Below are 13393 nucleotides of genomic sequence, written 5' to 3'. Positions count from 1 at the left end.
TGGGATAGCAGGGGGTGTCGGGAGTGAGGAGCACTGGCAGTGCTGTGTGGGGAGCCCAGGGCTGGGATAGCAGGGGGTGTCGGGAGGGAGGGGCACTGGCAGTGCTGTGTGGGGAACCCAGGGCTGGGATAGCAGGGGGGGTCGGGAGGGAGGGGCACTGGCGGTGCTGTGACCAGGTTGTGGCACTTTTTCCCATTCCTCTCTCTCTCCCGTGTCTGTGGCCCTGCAGGCGGCAATGCCAATGCAGTGATGGAGAAAGACCCTGATTGCTACCAGGAGGCCATGGGCAATGGGGTGGCAGCTGACGGACTGGTGGTGGGAGCTGGTGACGTGCCTATTCTGGATGTGGGGGAGGTGCAGGTGAGACCCCAATTCCCTGCTGAGCCTGTCTGGCTGTGCGCTATGTCCTGGCAGCTGTGGGCCAAGGAGGATCAGAGCCGAGCTGGGTGAGGGCCAGCCGGGCCCCTCAGTGCTTCCAGCCCAAGGGGTGTCCCTGTCTGGCGGGGGTGCGGATGGGGATTGGAGGGCAAGGAGCGCAGCTGCTGTGCTGGCAGTTCCAGAAGTGCCTGGCAGAGCCCCACCATGGACCAGCGTGGGGAGCAGGCCCCTGGGAAAAGGGGTCCTGGGTCTGGCCCCACCTCCCTCATGTCTCCCTGGTTCTCCTCAGCTGGACGACTTTGTGGGTGCTAATCCCGACTATAACGAGGAGGAGGAGGAGCGCAAGTACTTCCGCCGCAAGCGCCTCGCCGTCGTCAAAAACGTGCTGGCCGCCAGCCTGGGCGGGATGCTGACCTATGGCGTTTACCTGGGTATGGCCCGCCCTCTGCCCTGCCCTGCCCATTGCCCCCCGGGCATCTACCTGGGTATGGCCTGCTCACTACCCCATATCAGCCCCACCCACTGCCCCCCAGGCGTCTAGCTGAGTATGGCCTGCCCACTGCCCTGCACTGGCCCCGCCCACTGCCCCATCCCTTTCCTGTCCCCACCCACTTCCCCCCAGGCATCTACCTGGGTATGGTCCGCCCACTGTCTCACATCGACCCCTCCCACTGCCCCCCAGGCATTTACCTGGGTATGGCCGGCCCACTGCCTCACCCCTCTCCTGGGCCCACCCAATGCCCCCCAGCCTGGACAGGATGCTGACCTACAGCGTCTACCAGGATATGCTCCCCCACCATCCCTGCCTCCTGCCACCCCACCCAACCCTCAGCCTGGGTGTCTCCCTGAGTACGGCCCACCCACTGCCCTGCCTCTCCCTGGCCCCACCCGCTGCCCCCTCCCTGGGCATGATGTTGGGATACGGCATCTGGGGCCCCCCTCCCGTAACTCTGCTGCTGGGTTTTTCCTGGTGCCCCCACAGCTTTTCCTCTGTGCAGATACCTGCTGGGGGGTTCCTACCACTCCACTCACTCCCTGGGTCCTGCCTCTCTACCTCTCAATCCCAGGGGAGTGTGGGGAGGAATGGAGGTGGGTCAGATCTCAGCCTGATTCCAAGCATCCAGGGCCCCTGCGTGCCAGCCCCTCGGCCCTGGTAACTTCCCCCATTCTTTCCCAGCCGCCCCATCCTGCAGGGGGCTGTGGGCTGGGGAAGAGGCCCTGTCCCTCTGGGTTCAGCTCCCCCGTGCGTTAGGCTGGGTTCGTGGGGCGCAGGGCAGGATTCACCCTGGTGCGACCGCCCCTCCTCTCCCCCCCCCCCCCCCAGCCCGCCACCGATGCCGCTGATCCCGGCACAACGTTGGACCTACCCGGAGGGGGAACAGAGCTACACTGGGGCTGCAGGACATCGACAGCAAGATGCTGATGGGCATCAACGTCACCCCCATCGTGGCTCTGTTCTACACGCCCGTCCTCATCAGGTACCTGCCCTGCCCACCAGGGCTTTGGAGCAGAGCCCGGAGCTGGAGCAGCGGAGCTGCAGGTTTTTGCCTGGAGCTGGAGCGGAGCCGGAGCACAGCTCCAAAGCCCTGCTGCCCACCAGCCCAGTCTGCAACCAGCACACCCGAGAGATCCCACCCCCCGAGCCAGCCCCTGCTCTGGGGCTGGATCGGAGCTGGTGCCCCCTAGAGGGGAAAGGCCCCATGTCCCATTTCCTGCCCCCGTGAGCCAGTCCCTGCTCTGGGGCTGGATCGGAGCTGGTGCCCCCTAGAGGGGAAAGGCCCAATGTCCCATTTCCTGCCCCCCTGAGCCAGTCCCTGCCCTGGGGCTGATCAGAGCTGGTGCCCCCTGTGGTGAGCAGACCCAAGTCCTATCCCCTGAGGCAGACAGAGCCCCATGTCTCCCCACGGATGGGGGGGTGGGGATGGGGACATGGGGGTCCTACTGCTGACCCGGCTCCCCATATGGCTGCCCAGGTTCTTCGGCACCAAGTGGACCATGTTTCTGGCCGTGGGGATCTACGCCCTCTTCGTCTCCACCAACTACTGGGAGCGCTACTACACGCTGGTGCCCTCGGCCGTGGCCATCGGTGTGGCCATTGTGCCCCTCTGGGCCTCCATGGGCAACTACGTCACCCGGTGAGCTGCCATGGAGCAGGGCCCCACCTGCTGGGGGGTGGGGGGCCCTCGGGTAATGGGGCGTGGGCGTGGCTGCAGGGGGATGGGCGCTCGGGTGTTGGCGTTCCTGGGGAGGAGGGGGTGTGCCCCCCCGGTGGGCACTGTGTGGCTCATGGGGCTGCTGCGCCACACTCCCCTCCCCCATTTCATGCTCACCGTCGCCCCCTGCAGGATGGCGCAGAAGTACTACGAATACGTGAACTACAAGGAGGAGCATGTGCTGGAGCAGCAGCGTGCCCCACGTGGTGCCTACAACACCTACATCATCACCTTCCAGAGCCTCTTCTATGGCTGCTTCCACGTGAGGGCAGGGCCTGGGGTACTGGGGAGGGGGCGGGGAGATGGCCCATGGGCTAGGAGTTGGCTGGGCTCTGACGCATGGGTACTGGGGATGGGGGAAAGCAAGGCACTGGGGAGTGGCCAGGGAGGTGGGGTAGGCACTGGGGCTGTATTGGGGGCATGGAGCTAGGCTGGGTGTAGGAGGAGAACGGTGAGGCTGGGCGTGGGGGAGGGTGCTGGGGGGCGGGCCGGGAGGCGGGCTGGGCGCGGGGGAGATAACTGGGGGCGCAGGGAGGAGGACTGGGCACGGGGGAGATAACTGGGGGCGCAGGGAGGTGGGCTGGGCACAGGGGGCAGTCTGGCTGCAGCTTGGTTCTCATGTGTTGAGAAGCAGGAGGTGTGGTTGCACCAAGTCCAGGAAATGCAGTGGGCTGTGCTGGCCTCCTGTCCCGGCACAGAGCTGCGGGTGGAGTGGAGTGTGCTGGTGCCGCTGGGCTGCAGTAGGAGACCCCCACACACACGTGGGACAGGCCCGGCCACACCTCTTCCCTGTTCCTCTGTTCCAGCTGAGCTTCGTCTGCGCCCAGATGCCCATGCTTTTCTTCCTGAATTCGTACCTGTACGACCTGAACCACACGCTCTGCAATGTGAAGAACTGCGGTGAGCATCTGCGGCGGGGCGGCATTACCCAGCCAGTGCAGACTGGTTCCTCCTGCCCCGTCCTTATCCTTGCCACTTCCACTCCCCTCACCCCAGCACTCCTGCCTGTTGCTTCCTGACACGTCTCCTGGGCACTGCCCCTGCCCCCTCCTCGCTGCCGGAGCGCCCGCCTTGAGTCCCACGCCCCCCTCTAGGTGGGGCTCTGAGCGCCCCCTGCAGGCCGGCTGGGCTGTGACGCCATGTTTGCTCCTCAGGCACCCTGAGCAAAGGCATGCTCCCCGGCTTCAACGCCACCGTGCTGCAGAGCCTGCCGCGCAGCATCAACCTCATCATCGTCGAGAGCGTGCTCATGGGCACAGCCTTCCTCTCCATGCTCATGGTATGGACCGGCAGGGGAGTGTGTGGGGGCCTTCCCCTCCATGCTCATGGGATGGACTGGTGGGGTGGGGCAGCGGGTGCGGGGCCTTCCTCTCCATGCCCATGGTACAGACTGGACCTGTGGAGAAGGGATCGGGGTGGGACCTTCCTTTCCATGCTCATGGTATGGACTGTGGGTGGGGCGTTCCTCTCCAGGGTCATGGTATGGACCGGTGGGCAGGAATGGGGGCAGGGCTTTCCTCTCCATGCTGTGCCACCCCTCTCCACGTTCACCATCTGAGCTCCCCCAGGTGGGTGCGGTGGGGTCAGGGAGCCCATGGTGGGAGCTGTGGAATGGGGTAGTTGCTGGAGAGGGGGATTGGTCTCCTCAGGGCTACGGCCCCCTCAGCTGTCCCCCCACACCCAGCCTGACCCACAGCCCTGGCCAGCTCCTCCCATCACTCCCTAGGTCACCCTGTGCAAGGAGTGGCAGTGCCCCCCCTTGGCGCAGGGTCCCTATCCCTCTGGGTTTCAGGGTCTCCCGTACTCACCTCCCGCCCCCAGGTGCTGATCCTATGCGGCTCAGCCTATCGCCCCACGGAGGAAATCGACCTGCGCAGCATCGGCTGGGGCAACATCTTCCAGCTGCCCTTCAAGCACATGCGGGACTATCGCCTGCGCCACCTCTTCCCCTTCTTCATCTACAGCGGCTTCGAGGTGCTCTTCGTCTGCACCGGCTTCTCCCTGGTACGGCTGCGCCCCTCTCCGGGGTCCCCCGTAGGGGTTGGGGAGGCCACAGCAGAAGGGGTGGGGTACAGTGCTCTGGTGGGGGACTGGCACAGGCAAAGGTGTGGGGGATTGGATTGGCTGCACTATGGTGGTGGGGCTGCATGCAGAAGGGGTGGGGGATTGGATGGGGGTGCGCTCTGCTGGGGGAGCAGAAGTGGGAGGGAGGGCTGCACTGGGCTGGGGAGCGGGAGGGGTGGGGGATGGGGGGCTGCACTCTGGTGGGGGGCCGGCCATGCCATGCTAACCAGCATCTACCCCTCACCTCAGAATTATGCTGTCTGTGCCATTGGCCTGGAGAAGCTGGCCTACATCATCATGGCCTACGGCTTCTCAGCTGCGGCCTGCTCCAGCCTGGCGCTGTCCATGCTGCGCCTGCCCCGCCAGGCCCCACTGCTGGCCGGAGCTGCCGTCCATGCCATCCTGCTCATCGGCCTGTTCTGCTGGGCGCCCAAGCCACGTGGCCCAGACCAGGCCTCCCTGCTCTACCTGGTGGCTGCGCTCTGGGGGCTAGGCAGCGCCCTGAACAAGACCAGCCTTAGCAGTGAGTAGCGGGGTCAGCGGAGGTGGGGTGGAGCCCCGGGCCCAATGCCAGCCGGACCCTGCCCATCGCTCCCCATGATACCTCCACCAGGGGGGGAGGGGTAGCCCAGTGGCTCTGGAATGGGGCTTTGGGTCTGTCGGTGCAGTTGGAAGCCCCCCATCTCCCTGGGCCCCAGTGGACCCAGGAACTGTGACCATGTCCAGCATGGGGGAGGAGCCGCTGTCTGATGCCTGCTGTCTGTATGTCCGTCTGTCTGTCCCCCTGCAGCGCTCCTGGGAATGCTGTACCAAGACAAGGAGCGCCAGGACTTCGTCTTCACCATCTACCACTGGTGGCAGGCGCTGGCCATCTTTGTGGTGTACCTGTGGTCGGGGCTGCCCATGAAGGTGAGCGGGGGCTGCTCCCAGCCTGCTCTTCTGTGGGGCAGGGCACATGGGGCTGGGTTCATGGGAGGTGCAGGCCACGATCCCCAGGGGGGCAGGGTCCCGAGGGCAGAGGGTGTGGGACAGGAGCCATTTTCTCCAGCCATAGGGGCATAACCCTGCTCCCCAGTGGGGCTGCAAGGACCTGGAGGATCAGGCATAATGGGCTGAGACTTTCCTTTGGTTCTGGATCAAACTGGTTAGTCATGGGCCTGGCCCCGGCCTCAGTCAGGACAAGCCCCTTCCTGGAACTGCCTTTCCCATCATTTCCCCCTCTGGGTGAGGCAGGCAGCCTGGCTCAGGTGGTTGGGGGGGAGGGGTGGGCCCAGCTGGTGGGGGACAGGGGTGGGGGAGAGTCCAGCCCTACCCCTGCTCAGTGTGCTCTCGCCCATCCCCTAGGCCAAGCTGTCCATCATGCTGCTGACCCTGGTGGCCTCGGTGCTCTCCTACCTGTGGATGGAGCACAAGCTGGCACGGCACGTGCTCTACCGCGTGCCCAAGATCCCCAAGCCGCGGCACAAGGTGCGGGGCTACCGCTACCTGGAGGCCGAGAACTCGGACGAAACGGGCTCGGAGGGGGAGTCTGAGCAGGACAGCGACGGGTCCCGGGAGGAGCGGGCAGGGCCTGGCGGGCAGCGGCACCAGCAGAAGTGTGCTTACGAGCAGGCACTGGGGGAGGAGGATGGAGAGAACGTGGGCTAGGGGGCCGCCTATGCCCCCCATGCCCGCCACCATCACCAACTCACTGCAGCTTCCCCCCTGTTTTGCCCACTGACTGTGGTGCTGGATTGTCCCCACCACCCTTTGCCAGCCAGGCCTGGCAGAATCCCCCACCCTCTTCCAAACCTGGTGGGAGGGGACTGGAGGCAGAGAGAGGACCCTGCACACCACGGTGACTCGGTGACTGCTCCAGAGGGCACTGGAGCCCAGTTCTGCCGGGACTCCTAGTCCATTCCACAGAGCAGGTTTGCTATGGGGCTGTTTAGCATCAGTCCCTTTGGGCTGCTCCAAGAGCGGCCCGTGCCCTGGTTGAGGTCTCCAGGGGCCTTTGTGCTGTAGGAGCTGGTCAGGAATCAGGCCCAGTCTCCCGGCTCGTGTCAGCTCTGGACTGTGCATGGTGCTGTCCGTAACGGGCCCAGCCCTGGGCAGTGCGTGGAGAGGCTGGTGCACTGTGGCGTAGTCCTGTGTTATCATGCTGGATACTCTGGGGCTTGGGATCTGCCCTCTGCCAAACGTGGAGTGGCTGGCACTGAGCATTGCCCTTTGTGCATGGGCACCAGGGCGGTTCCCATCTGAAAAGGGCAGCAGTCGCTTTTCCCAGCACAGATGGGACCCACATAAGGGGACGATGCCAGCCCCCACAGCTGCCTTCTCCTGGCAAAGCAAGGGAGGGGCATGGAGAGCCCTCTGCCAGTGCCCCCTTCCAGGACGGGAAGGCCCAGCCCCACCCTCCGCAGCCTAGTGAGGTCTGGCGCCTGTGTGAGCGGGGAAGCCCATGAGGCCAGGTGCTGTAAAGCCCTGCCCTGCAGTAGAGGAGCTGTGATTCCCTGTCCCTGCCCCACCAGCCCCAGCAAGAAGCAGAGCATATCGTGTCTGCAGGCGGAGTTCTGGGTACTGGACGCTGCCTCCCGCACCTCCCGTGTCCTACTGTGCTTTGTAAAGGCCCTTTCCCAATAAAGATCCTCTCTCGGAGCTGCTGGGGCTGTGTGTATCTGGGCTGAGGGGGCTGCTGGGTTGTGTCCTGGGTGGGGAGGTCACTCATAGGCCAGATGCCCACGCACACTGGCACCTTGGCCCAGACCAGCTATTGCCAGGCGGGGCTCATAGTTGCCTTGCCAGGCTGGCTCCCTGGCCTCTCAGGGAGGAACTTTGCGAAGGGAAAGAGGCGGCAGGAGAGGGGACTCAACTCTGATCCTCAAGAGGAGGGTGAAACAGTCTGAACCCATAATGATGGCGGGGGGAGGGGCTGTGGCAGGGCCGGGACTTCGGGGGACAGCTGCTGCCCACAGACCTGGCTTGGCAGGGAGTGGGTGGGCCATGTGTTCACTAGGCATGGGGCTGTGGGAGTGGCGCCTGCGCTCCCTAGAGCAGCTGCTCCGCGCCAACCGTGGAGGAGTTAGGTGTCACTGGCCCCTCTAGCCTATTTTCAATCCCTCTGGTCAACCTGGAACTGCCCCTGCTCCAGCCATACAGAGGGGCACCCAAAACAGCAGGCCAGGGACCGAGCGCCCTCCCCCAGCCATAGGGCAGCCCATCAGTTACAGAATACACTTTAGTGGTTTTCCAGACCCAGCCACCCCCTAATGCCTTATGTCATTTATGAACAACCCCCCTGCCCTGCAGTCCGGGGAGCTGTGCCCCCAGGCCGCTCAAAGGGCAGGCTGACCCCCTGATAGGCCAGACGAGCAGCTTTCCACACCCACCGGGCCCAAGTGCAGCCCGGGAGGCCGGCCCTGTGCGGACAGTGTGGGCCGAGCGGGGGCATGGGCAAGCAGGGATGGGACAGTGGAGGCAGTTTGGCTGGAGTTAACCCATGGTGGGGGCAGAGCGACAGAGGTGAGCACTGAAGGAGAGGAGCCAGGTGCTGGGGGGGTGGGGGGGAGAGTGGAGCTGCTGAGCAGCCTCTGGGCACTCTCACCCCCTCACGCTGCCCTGGGCTCGCTCCCCCGCTGCCATCCTCTCCAGGGCAGCCATGTCTGGAGGCCGGGCCTTGGGCACTGGGCTGCAGCTTCCCCCGGATCGCATCCCCATCTCTCTTGGCAGAGCCCCTTGGATGTGCCCCTATCAGCAATGGGGCAGAATGATGCTTGCCAGGCTGGGCTCTCCACCCCTCACTGCACGGGATACAGCCTTGGGGAGACTCACAAGACTCTCAGCCTGCCCCCTGGCTAGCCCCCTTGGGAAGTGTCCGACACCCTGACCCTCCGCTCCCCCCCCCCCTTGGGGAGTACTCATTGCCCCGACCCTCAGCTTCCTCTCCCCCCATTTGGGAGTGTCTGACACCCTGACCCTCAGCTCCCCCCCATCCCTTGGGGAGTGCTTGACACCCAGCCCTCAGCTCCCCCCATTAGGGAGTGTCTGACACCCAACCCTCAGCTCCCTCCACCCCAGGGAGCACCCAGTGCCCTGTCCCCCCACATCCTGCCTAGGGGTGTGTCCAAACCCCCAAATCTCAGCTCTGCCCTTGGGAAGTGCTTGATGCGCTGCCCCTCGGGGAGTGCCCAGAGATTAGGGCACTCCCTTGGAATAGGTGGGCCTGGGTCTCCCACATCCCAGGTGAGTGCTCTGATTGTGTTAAAACTCACAAGGCAGTTCACCACTGTTACCTCCTCCAGCTGTTTTATGACTCAAACCCTTTACAAATGCCAAAAACAAAGTGGACCGGGTTGAACGACGTGTTTGGTTAGACTCAAAAATGGATTTTTTTTTTAATTTTGGTGACACTTTTTGCAGTTTTCGGATTTGGTTCGACATGAACCAATTTTATATTTATTTTATTTTCAGAACGGCCATCAAACTGAAAAAAAAAATCAGTTCTTCACCCAGCTGTAGTTGGGGGCGACAGCTGGACTGCAGGGAAAGCGCTGAGGTGGTTGGTGACAGTTGAAAGGTTCTGGATTGGTTGGGGCGGGGTGGGGCAGCAGTTGGAGTGATGCGGAAGGTTCCGGAGTGGTTGGGGCGGGGCGGGGCAGCAGGTGGAGGGATGTGGAAGGTTCTGTCACAGTTGGAGTGACGCGGAAGGTTCCGGAGTGGTTGAAGGCAGCCGTTGGAGTGATGCGGAAGGTTCTGGAGCAGTGGAGCGGGAAGCTGTCAGTTGGATCAACGCAGAGTGGTTGGGGGGGGGGCAGCAGCTGGAGCGACATGGAAGGTTCCATGGCAGCTGTAGTTTCATGGAAGGTTCTGGAGCAGTTGGGGGAGGAAGCAGCAGTTGGAGTGATGCGAACAGTTCTTGAGTGGTTGGGGATAGGGCAGCGGTTGGGGCACATGTAAGGTTCCGGAGCAGTTGGTGGGTCAGTAGATGGTGTGACATGGAAGGTTCAGGAGCAGTTGGGGGAAATGGCAGTCAGAGCAACGTGAAAGTTTTTGTGCCAATTGGAGTGATATGGAAGGCTCCAGAACGTTTGGGGGAGACAACAGTTGGAGTAATGCAGAAGGTTCTGGTGTGGATGAGGATGGCAGTTGGAATGGCACAGAAGGGTCTGTGGCAGTAGGAACATAACGTAAGAAACGGCCCTACTGGGTCAGACCAAAGGTCCATCTAGCCCAGTATCCTGTCCTCCGACAGTGGCCAGTGTCAGGTGCCCCAGAGGGAACGAACAGAAGAGATAATCATCAAGTGATCCATCCCCTGTCGCTCATTCCCAGCTTCTGGCAAACAGAGGCTAGGGACACCATCCCTGCCCACCCGGGCTAATAGCCATTGATGGACCTGTCCTCCATGAATTTATCTAGTTCTTTTTTAAATCCTGTTATGGTCTTGGCCTTCACAACATCCTCTGGCAAGGAGTTCCACAGGTTGACTGTGCATTGTGTGAAGAAATACTTTATTTTATTTGTTTTAAACCTGCTGCCTATTAATTTCATTTGGTGACTCCTAGTTCTTGTGTTATGAGAAGTAGTAAACAACACTTCCTTATCTACTTTCTCTACATCAGTCATGATTTTATAGACCTCAAGCATATCTCCCCTTAGCCGTCTCTTTTCCAAGCTGAAAAGTCCCAGTCTTATTAATCTCTCCTCATACAGAAGCCGTTCCATAGCCCTAATCATTTTGGTTGCCCTTTTCTGAACCTTTTCCAATTCCAATACATCTTTCTTGAGATGGGACGACTACATCTGCACGCAGTATTCAAGATGTGGGCGTACCATGGATTTATATAGAGGCAACATGATCTTTTCTGTCCTATTATCTATCCCTTTCTTAATTATTCCCAGCGTTCTGTTTGCTTTTTTGACTGCTGCTGCACATTGAGTGGATGTTTTCAGAGAACTCTCCACAATGACTCCAAGATCTCTTTTTCTGAGTGGTAACAGCTAATTTAGACCCCATCATTTTATATGTATAGTTGGGATTATGTTTTCCAATGTCCATTACTTTGCATTTATCAACATTAAATTTCATCTGCCATTTTGTTGCCAGTCACCCAGTTTTGAGAGATCCTTTTGTAGCTCTTCACAGTCTGCCTGGGTCTTAACTATCTTGAGCAATTTTGTATCATCTGCAAATTTTGCCATCTCACTGTTTACCCCTTTTTCCGGATCATTTATGAATATGTTTAATAGGACTGGTCCCAGAATAGGCCCCTGGGGGGCACCACTATTTACCTCTCTCCATTCTGAGGCACCACTATTTACCTCTCTCCATTCTAGGAGTGACGCAGAAGGTTCTGGTGTGGTTGAGGATGGCAGCTGGAATGGCACAGAAGGGTCTGTGGCAGTAGGAGTGATGCAGAAGATTCCCTGGCAGGTGGTGGCAGGTTCCAGCGTAGTTGAGTATGGCAGTTTCATGACCAAGATGTGGGAAGTCTGCCCTAGTCGTCAAAGCAGGAGCCAGGCCAGGTCAAATACCTGGAGGCAGATAGGCCAGAGGGCCAACTGAGAGTCAAGCATCAGGAGGCAGGCAGAGTCAGGTTGGCAGGAGACAAGCTTGAGAGCAGAACCACAGATCGATAACTGAAGTCAGACTAAGTCAGGATACCAGGACTTTGAGCCAGGAGAACAGGAAGCACAAGGCTCACAGTCCAGAGTAGGGTGGATCCCAGCTGCACGGATGACTTCCTGTTCCTATGTTGGGTTTATATAGAAGCTATACCAATCAGGACTAGTGTTCCCTCTAATTTTTCCCACGCACGTGCGGAATTAATTTTGTTATGTGCACCGATATGGAGGTGATGTGAGACACAGCATAAAATGTGCATATGTGATCTTCTAGGTGATCAGTCATTATGCTCTCCAAGTAGATGTTGAACAGTGTGGGTGAAAGAAGGGAGCTTTGCTGGACTCCAACAGTGGTGCAAAACCACCCTCCTATTGTGCCATTGACGAGAACTGCACTGTTGGCTTTGGCATACAGCTGTTTAATGGTAAGAATAAGCTTACAACCAACATTGTACTTCTTCACGGTGGCCCAGACAGCTTCATGCCATACTCTGTCAAATGCCTTCTTGAAGTCAACAAAGACATGGTAGATGTCCTGCTGGTGGGGTAAGTACTTCTCACATAGAACATGAAGGATGAAAATCTGTTCTGTGGTACTTCTCTCAGCACGAAAGCCAGCCTGATCTTTAGCAATGATATTCTCCGCTTGTGGCTTCAATCTGTTCAATATGACTTTCAACATCACTTTGCTGGGGTGGCTAATTAAGCTTATGGTCCAGTAATTTTGACACAATTGCAGGTTGCCTTTCTTTGGCAGAGGGATGATTAGTGACTGTGTCCATGTGGAGGGCCACTCACCGGTCTGCCAGATCTTGGTGAGTACATCCATTACTATTTCTTCTCCGAATTTCATCAATTCGGCTGGGGTGTTGTCAATACCTGTAGCCTTTCCGTTCTTGAGTGATTTCATAGCTGTCTCCACTTCTTCACGCAGTATTGGAAAGTCATCCTCTTCTGTTAAATCTGGGCTGTCTAGGACACTAGGATCTCCATTTGTCTGGTTGTTGTACAGGTCAGAGCAATAGTTTGTCCACCTATTGATGATGTCCCTTTCTTCTGTATGATTGTTCCCTTCTTTGTCTTGAATTTGTGTTAGCTTTGGTCCATCTTTCCTTTGTCAGATCTTTTACAACATGGAGGGCTCGTTTGCTATTTTTATTATTGATCTACTCTTCAATTTTAGAGCAATGTTTTTCGATTCATATCTCCTTGGCCAGCTTCATTTCTTTCTTGATCTTTCTGCCAATTGCTTTGTATTTACCAGCTCCCTCAGTGCTGTTCTTGTCTTTCTTGAGTTCTTTTCTAAGGTCACACATTTGTAATATTTCATTTGTGAACCATGGTTTTGTCTTCTTACAGTGTTTTCCAATGATGTCCATTGCTGCCTTATTCATTACAGCATTGAAATTGTTGGTCATTGTTTCTACGTCCTCCTCTAGAGCAAGCCGTGAGGCAAATTTTTCGCCGATCGTTGCTTGGAATGACTCTCCAATGTTTCGATCTCTGAGTCTTTCTAAGTCAAACTTGGTTCTGGTGAACTTTGGCCTGACGATTTTCCTTAACCGCAGCCAAAAGTTTAGCATCACAAGGTCGTGATCACTTCCAATATCAGCACTGACGAAGCTCCTCGTTTTAGCTCTGTTAATCCCAGAACAAAATCGGTTTTGCACCATGATGTAGTCGATCTGGCTGTGATGTAGACCATCAGGTGCATGCCACATTGATTGTCTGGATGCTTTATGTCCTAATGTGTTTGCAAGAACAAATTATTATAGCTGGCAAACTCCAAAAGTCTCAATCCTCTCTCATTGGTTACCGCATTACAGAAAGGGCCACAATATGCTCGCCAATCTGCCTGTGCGTCAGTACCCACTTTAGCATTCCAATCTCCCTGTACAATCAGGATATCTTTCTTGTGTACCTTATCAATGATATCTTGGAGCTGATTGTAAAAATCCGGGTCTGGGGACCGAATAGGCCCACTGCTCCTCCTGCATGTCGTAAGAGGCGACTAAAAGGGGGCTGCCTGGAGAGGGATGGGCTCTGCCAAGTTAGAAATTTGCCCAAGACACACCATATGATGAGCAAGTCAACCATGTTCATACCAGATTGGTCGCAGCCCGGGTTAATAATGA

General features: G+C 58.4%; 1 protein-coding gene across 1 annotated transcript; it reads left to right on the top strand.

Moving 5' to 3' along the window:
- The first annotated feature begins 197 nt into the window (after positions 1 to 197).
- Positions 198 to 7292, top strand: UNC93B1 (unc-93 homolog B1, TLR signaling regulator). The gene is given in 11 exon segments (XM_034762154.1): positions 198 to 360; positions 668 to 809; positions 1703 to 1856; positions 2352 to 2513; positions 2724 to 2853; positions 3398 to 3491; positions 3746 to 3870; positions 4413 to 4595; positions 4905 to 5178; positions 5446 to 5564; positions 6000 to 7292. Coding segments are annotated over 11 exon segments (1797 nt in total). The 5' UTR covers positions 198 to 249; the 3' UTR covers positions 6303 to 7292.
- Positions 7293 to 13393: the final 6101 nt, after the last annotated feature.

Source organism: Trachemys scripta, chromosome 2 (genome assembly GCF_013100865.1).
Source record: "Trachemys scripta elegans isolate TJP31775 chromosome 2, CAS_Tse_1.0, whole genome shotgun sequence".
NCBI classification, from domain to species: Eukaryota; Metazoa; Chordata; order Testudines; family Emydidae; genus Trachemys; species Trachemys scripta.
Note: the sequence above shows the minus strand (reverse complement) of the source record. Positions and strands in the feature narration are given on the sequence as shown.